At 40.9% G+C, this 7,387-nt stretch overlaps 1 protein-coding gene across 2 annotated transcripts; it reads right to left on the reverse strand.

Moving 5' to 3' along the window:
- Positions 1-2,401: 2,401 nt before the first annotated feature.
- On the reverse strand, positions 2,402-7,069 carry LOC307036367 (interferon-induced protein with tetratricopeptide repeats 1-like). 2 transcript variants are annotated; one of them, XM_079676622.1, is made up of 2 exons: positions 6,754-7,069; positions 2,402-3,836 (listed from the first exon to the last, which is right to left on the reverse strand). In XM_079676622.1, the coding sequence occupies exons 1-2, from the start codon at positions 6,756-6,758 to the stop codon at positions 2,543-2,545; spliced, it is 1,299 nt and encodes a 432-aa protein (XP_079532748.1). In that variant the 5' UTR covers positions 6,759-7,069; the 3' UTR covers positions 2,402-2,542. The 2 variants fall into 2 exon arrangements, with proteins under 2 accessions (XP_079532748.1, XP_079532747.1); XM_079676621.1 differs by having other exon boundaries at positions 2,402-3,839.
- Between the last annotated feature and the right edge of the window lie 318 nt (positions 7,070-7,387).

A 7,387-nucleotide genomic window follows, 5' to 3' on the forward strand; every position in this document is an offset into this window, starting at 1 on the left:
CAAGAGAGGAGGCCAGGGTATTGCATAAAAATATGAATAAACTGGAAATTGCACTAATGTGCAACATGTGGAATGCCATTCTCCAACGTTTCCAGGGCGTGAGCGCTGCACTACAGGCAGTGGAATTGGACCTCTGCAATGCTGTGGATCTAGTTAGGTCATTACGTGAATATGTAGCAGGCCTACGGGATCAGTTTGACAACTTTGAGACAGCAGCAAAGAACATGTCCCCCACCGTGTCCGAAGAGTACAGAGCAGACACTCAACGAAAGAGAAAAAGAAAGAGCCAGGCTGATGATTCATCTGAGCCTGAGTGCGAGCTGTCAGGCCGTAGTCGCTTCCGTACATCAGTCTTTATCCGTGTGATTGACCGGCTAGTGTCAGAGCTGGACCGAAGATACCAGTCCTATAAGGACGTGTGTGAAAACTTTGGCTTTTTAAACAGATTTCACTCGATTTCCCCCCAAGACCTGCGCTCAGCAGCGCGGAGCCTGCAACAAAAATACTCCAGTGACTTGGAAGAGGAATTTGTGGAGGAAGCTGTACACTTCAGGGAGTTGGTACAAAATGAGAAGTTGAGCGGCACGTCTGCAGTGGAGTTACAGAAAATGTTAAGAAGGAGAAAACTCCATACAGTGTTTCCCAACACAGACATAGCTCTACGGCTCTTCCTAACTTTGCCAGTGACCAACGCGAGTGGAGAGCGTTCATTCTCAAAACTGGCCTTGGTGAAAAACCGAATGCGCTCAAGCATGCAGCAAGAACGAGTCAGTAACCTCACACTGATGTCAATAGAGCATGACATTCTTCGTGAGATGGATTTTAAGAACATCATAAAGGCTTTTTCTTCAAAGAAAACCAGACGGAAGCACTTCTAAAGAGGTAAGGCAATGCTGCACTATTCATTGATTCCCAGTAGCCTGCAGGTTTAAATGTGTTGTGCATCGATTTACATAACTAGGTTTGTGTTAATCCACCGGAGATAATGATCATTCTCATCTACTGATACCTGGCATTGAGGCCATATGTTGCTGTTCATGGTGCTGAATTAGTGGTGTGTGTGTGTGTGTGTGTGTGTGTGTGTGTGTGTGTGTGTGTGTGTGTGTGTGTGTGTGTGTGTGTGTGTGTGTGTGTGTGTGTGTGTGTGTGTGTGTGTGTGTGTGTGTGTGTGTGTGTGTGTGTGTGTGTGTGTGTGTGTGTGTGTGTGTGTGTGTGTGTGTGTGTGTGTGTGTGTGTGTTAAAGGAACCTGCATAACCTGTTAAATATAATTATAACTTTGGCCGCACATATCATCTGTGTAAAATGTATGCTTATGAAACTAGACCAAATGTTCTCCTGATGTTCTTATTTTCCTTTGTTTGCTGTGCTCAATTGTGTGTGCGTTGACTTAGGAATGTAGTGGATCCAGTCGCCCCCCCCGGGGTACTGTTGTTTCTTACCATTAAATCAGCTTATTGTTAATCTCATATCTCTGTGTCTGAGCCCTTCCTTTCATAGCAGACCACTCATCAAACGAACGGCGCGGAGCGGGCTTGAACCTTCAACCACTCAGAGGGGTGGTGCTCCAAAATCCAACAGTGTGTGTGTGTGTGTGTGTGTGTGTGTGTGTGTGTGTGTGTGTGTGTGTGTGTGTGTGTGTGTGTGTGTGTGCAATCACAGAGCCTGCCGAGGCTATAAATGACTTTGATTTGTTGTTTAAATAGGGGGCCTACAAAACCATCAGCCCCAGGGCCTGGTGGCAGGTTAAGGCGGCCCTGGCTACAAGTGCTGATTTAAACGCTTGGTGTTAGACTTGTGTTTTGTTTAGGTACAAATCTCTCTATCTCTCTCTATCTATCTATAACTATCTATCGATCCATCTGTAATGTTCTGTTCTATGGACATATAATTGTCTACATAAACAGACGACGCGGACTACTTCTCTCATTCCGAGTGTCCATCTTTATTCAACTGGCACGTAACCTGCACACATGCATTACGTCCTCAACGTGAGCTCAGTCATCCAAGATCTTGTATTCTCCAAGATGTTACACTATCTATAACTATCTCTCTCTTTCTCTATCTATATATCTCTCTCTATCAGGAACCGCAGTAGACAAAAGGCGTTGCTATAGCAACACGTCATGTTTACGCTGCATTTTCTATGAGGTAAATATTACCCGCTGGCGGATATGGGTATAAATGGCAATTTATTTGGCGATTTTTTCAATCTGACTTCCTATTGACAATTTTTAACAACAGAGGGGGCTGTATAACACACTTTCAGGAAAAGTCACAGACTGGGAGACTTTAATATGTTATGGAAAAAAAGTTACATACAATAAAAAAACAGCTATGGGTAAAATTTACCCGTTGGCGGTTCTAGTGTTAAAGTCCTTTTTTTGTTTGTTTACATCATGAAGTTCATTAAAAGAGAGTTGAGAGAGTGATGTTTATTTCACTTTTTTATGTTCTATTCTTTTTTTTAAGTATTGATTTAGCAAAATAATCCGTTGCTAATGCCATATTTTCCTGGATTTCAAACCATTGCTGTTAAGAACACTATGGCTCTTGCAGGTTTGCCAGAAACTCCCGTATTTCTCTACACATGCTGTTCCTGCGTCTGTCCCTAATGTTCTCCAGAATTCTGATGCTGCTCTTACGAAAGAAGGATTGTTGTGGTATCTTTGCTGCCTTCATGTGATATCGTATTGACATTTTGCCATCATGTTTTTGGTAAAATAAATATTGTGCATAGTAGTTGTAAAGCAATTTTTTATCCTCAAGTTCCAGATCACTTTTTAGCAGTACCTGATATATCTGTTCAGCTTTAGCCTGACCATCATGTGACGGTGCGTATATCGCAGCAAGGTGTAGTTTCTTCTTAAGTGGAGAATCAGGGTAAAGAGCAATCACCTCCTGATGGAGACTGACTGCTCTGTCTAGCATGCTTGTCGTTGGGGGACTGTTACTGCAAAAGAGCCTTTTTTTGTAGCAGAGAGCCGCACGTCCCTTCAGATAACGCTCATCTGGATGGTTCTTCAGAGCCTCTTCTGCCAAATCAATGTCCTCATCATCAGATAAATATGTTCTGTAAACCCATAGCAATGGTCTTAAACCAGTGTAGCTGCCGACAGGACTTCTCAAAACCTTTGTGGCTAACTCACGTGCTTCAACTTCAATACTTTCTCCTCTCTCAGCACGTTGCCAAAGGTAGTGAGCAGCAAGGTCCAAGTTGTCAGGATCCTGTTCTTGGGCAATTCTCATTATGTTAAAGATGTCATCATCCAGCACTGTGCTGCTGTACTTAGAAACATACGTTAACGCTAAGACATGCCAGCTGTTCCACTCCACCATGTCCGGCTGCATCTCGATGGCTCTCTGGAAGTAATCTGCAATCAGGTTCATGTCGCCCTTAAGCGTCATCAGCGTATAGGCTTTTTCAGCGTAGACCTCTGGGTGGAGCTCCTCCTGGGATAGAGATGAGTATTTTGTATTCAGGTCGTCGACCTTTGACAGGTAGGCCTCGCTCTCTGCTTGGTCTCCCAGGTGGTGGTGCAGCCAAGCCAGGTTCCCGTAGTTCACCACCAACCAGGGGCCCTCATCTGCGTTTTTTATCTGGCTGAAAGCCTCTGTAGCCTTGTTGAAGAAACTTTGGGCCTCTTCATTGGATACCAGCTTGTACTGAATGAACCCTCCCAGGTTGTAGATGTGACCCAGCCATCTGTTTCCATTCTCTGTACCAATGTCTAACAAGTCGTCCCTACAACGTAAAAGTAAGGACCTGCTGAGGTCAAGGTCCCAGGTGAAGTGGCACTGCAGGGCCTCCAGTCTGGACGCCAGTGTTTCAGCAGCACTACTAAAAAAAACAACATAAAAAATATTTTAAAACATCGTGAATAGTTTAATACAAAATCCAATCCAATCCACTTTATTTCTATAGCACATTTAAAAACAAAAGAGTTGAACAAAGTGCTGTACATCAACAACTGTACAAAAAAACATAGCATAAATACATAAAAAACAGACAGGACATGAAACAAATGTAAAACACGAGACAATGAAACCAGATCAGAAGCCACAGACTGAATAACTAAAAACGTAAAAACCTGTCACCTGGTCTGTAAATGCCAGGGAAAATAAGTTGGTTTTTAAACGAGATTTAAAAACAGGCAGATTTGGAGCAAGTCTAACCCTGAGGGGAAATTCGTTCCATAACTTTGGAGCTGCAACAGCAAAGGCTCCTCGCTGCTTTAACTTTGATTTTGGGACGACCAGAAGGAGTCTGTCAGCAGACCTCAGTGTGGGTGTGTATAGTTTTAAAAGATCTGCTAGGTACGGTGGGGCTACACCGTTTAGGGCTTTGTATGCGAACAGTAACATTTTAAATTGTATTCTAAAATGGATTGGTAGCCAATGTAACGAGGCGAGTACAGGCGTAATATGTTCACGCCTGCCTGTCCTTGTAAGGAGGCGCGCAGCAGCATTCTGGACCAGCTGTAGGCGTGACAGGGAAGCCTTGCTTACTCCAATGTACAGAGCATTGCAGTAATCCAGTTTAGTGGATATAAAACAATGTATTACTCTCTCAAAGTCATTAAAAGAAAAGAAAGGCTTGACCATTGCTAAAATTCTTAGCTGAAAAAAGCTGGATTTTACCACAGAATTGATCTGTTTGTCCAGTTTAAATCAGGTTCAGTCCGTACACCCAGGTTTGTTACAATGGGTTTCACATATGGGACAAGAGAATCCAGCACAGGCAAAATGCCTCTGAAGTGTGCAACATTTGAATAAATACTGTTTAACTAATGTAGAGGAAGGGAGAATAGAAGGAAGGAATGGAACAAAAAACACTGATTAAGCAGATAGTAAATTATCCACTTCAGTTAATCCCTAAAGATCATCATAAGCGAGGGTTGGAACGAAGAACGATTGGTAAATGGGAGACTTGCCTTCGGGCTCAACTCCCCCTTCACCAACACAACACATGCATTACTGCTGCTTCTGTTTCAATCTGCCTATCAATCTCACACTCTTCTTTACCTCTTGCCCATTAGCAAACATTTTTTAACTCCTTCACTACCTCACAACTCGGAGGGAGCATTCCAGCGTTTTCTGGCATAGACCCATGGCTTCAGACTTCAAGGTACTGACTCTCATCCTGACTGCTTCACACTCAGCTGCTAAGGGCCCAATGATTGCTGGACACCATGGTCTGCCAACAGAACCACATTGTCTCCAAATAGAAGAGACACACTTATCAGGGACCTGAATTGGACAATGTCCTTTGGCGACTGAAATTAGAAATCGTGTTCATGGATATATTAAAGGTTGTCAGGGAAGATCCCTGTGGAGGCCAGAACTCAGACAGAGAGAGAACAGACGCAGCGTTCACTTTGGGTTTAAGGTGATGACTGTTTGAGATGAGAGCTCATAACTATGTTTTGTTTCTTTCTTGTTCAGCATGCAGGGACTAGAGTTTTCATTTTGTTGGGTAACCCAGAGTTGTAGAATGACAATATCCAGGCATTGAGCCTTGAAACTTGAAACCTCTAAGAAAGGAAATTAAAAAGAAATATAGAATAGAAAAGGTGTAGAATGAAGACAGGGTTTGGAAACATTTATTGGTCATTCCAGAATTGGAGGACATTTCATGTCCCCCATAAAAAAAATCAAATAATCCATGCCCAAAAAGCTAAAACATGCACTTGTTGTTTTAAACATACTTGTCTTGAGACTAAATGTATATAAAGTTGTAGAAAAAGTGGTTTCAAAGTATTATTTAAATTATCAAATAGCTCTCGAACACCCCCTAAAATGGCCTTTTTCTCTTCTCCCCGCTTCTTGGTGACCAACTTGCATGTCAAATGTAACATTTAAAATAGGGATTTTATTTACTTTTGTTGGTATTATTCTATTGATATATGCCTCTTGTAATGGTAAAATCAATTTGTTACATCATAAACATATTTTAAATAACAGTAATTTTGCACAGAAGGTGTGTCCCTCAACTTGCGTTCAACCATAGAGGTTCAACCCTGTTACCCAAATCTTTTTAGCTTGGCAGAGGAAGTGAAACAACTGTAAATCAAAAGGCACACAGGAAGTGACATCAGCAAGCCATGTGCTAGTGCCATGGGTAGACCAAAGATAAGTCCTCTCTTTTAATTTTCATATTTTTACAATCTGTTCAGTCTTAAAAGAATGTGGCACTTTAACCCACTCAACCCTGTTACTAATATTATCAGAATAAAGCACATTAGATTCAAAGTTATCTTTCTTTCATTAAATATCCAAGTTTGTCCTTGCCTTGAAAGTAGCATTACATGCTACATCCAGCATTAATTCCTGAGGTAAAATCTAAAATTAGCATTGATTTTCAACCCTGTTACTTTAATTAGAGTAACAGGGTTAATTATTCATTGAAAAATATACATGTGATGCCTTAGCCGGGCAAATCACTTTTTTGATGGTTTATTATCTGTTTTTCCGAAATACATAACAAAAAAGAATGAAATAAAAGGTTAATTTTTCAAAAATGTTGGTGTCTAAATTGTCCTCCAATTCTGGAATGACCCATATGTTCAGATTCATATGTTCAGATTCATATGTTCAGATTCATATGTTCAGATTCATATGTTCAGATTCATATGTTCAGATTCATATTTTCAGATGCTGCTAGTACCCTTGAACTCAATAAGACATTCAATAAATCCTTATGATACTCATTATATATTCTTACAGTGATATATAATTCAGAAGCAGATACTCACCTCATCGTTCAGCTGTTTCCTCAAATCAGTAGTTCTGTAAATGTTGGGATGGTTTTGCTCTTGATGCTTTGGATCAGCCGCTATAAAGTCGGTGATATGCCACTTCTGCTTTGCTGTAAATAATGAGAGATGTTGTTGAGCATGCATATTTAAATGTTCCCACTGCCAAAACGTAAATGCCAGAGGCGAGGAATTTGGTTAACAAATACTATGTTATTTTGGTCTTGTTGCACCTTCACTTTTTTTTCTTAGGAAGGAAACTAAAGCCACATATCTAACTTGACTCTGCAACTGTTCTCTTTATATTTCCTCCAAATGTAACTCTAACTGTAACTTGATGCCATTATGGGTTAAATAATCAAACCAAAGATGCCACACTTTGAATGGCTGCAACCTTAAATGCAAGAATAAAATGTGACATGGATGGAACCACGCCAGCACTTGACTAAGGTTTTTTGCATTGTTAAAAAATGAACACAGATAAACCAATAACAGTTAAGACATCAAAGATTGTCAAATGATGGAGTTTACAGCACAGTATGTGAAAATAATAGGTGAATGTATAGTAAATGCTAATATATACTTCCTGTCTCTGTTTTCCCTCCCGTTTGATTGTCCAACAGAGGTGGGAAGT

Source organism: Notothenia rossii (assembly GCF_949606895.1).
Source record: "Notothenia rossii genome assembly, chromosome: 4".
In the NCBI taxonomy this organism is placed as follows: domain Eukaryota; kingdom Metazoa; phylum Chordata; class Actinopteri; order Perciformes; family Nototheniidae; genus Notothenia; species Notothenia rossii.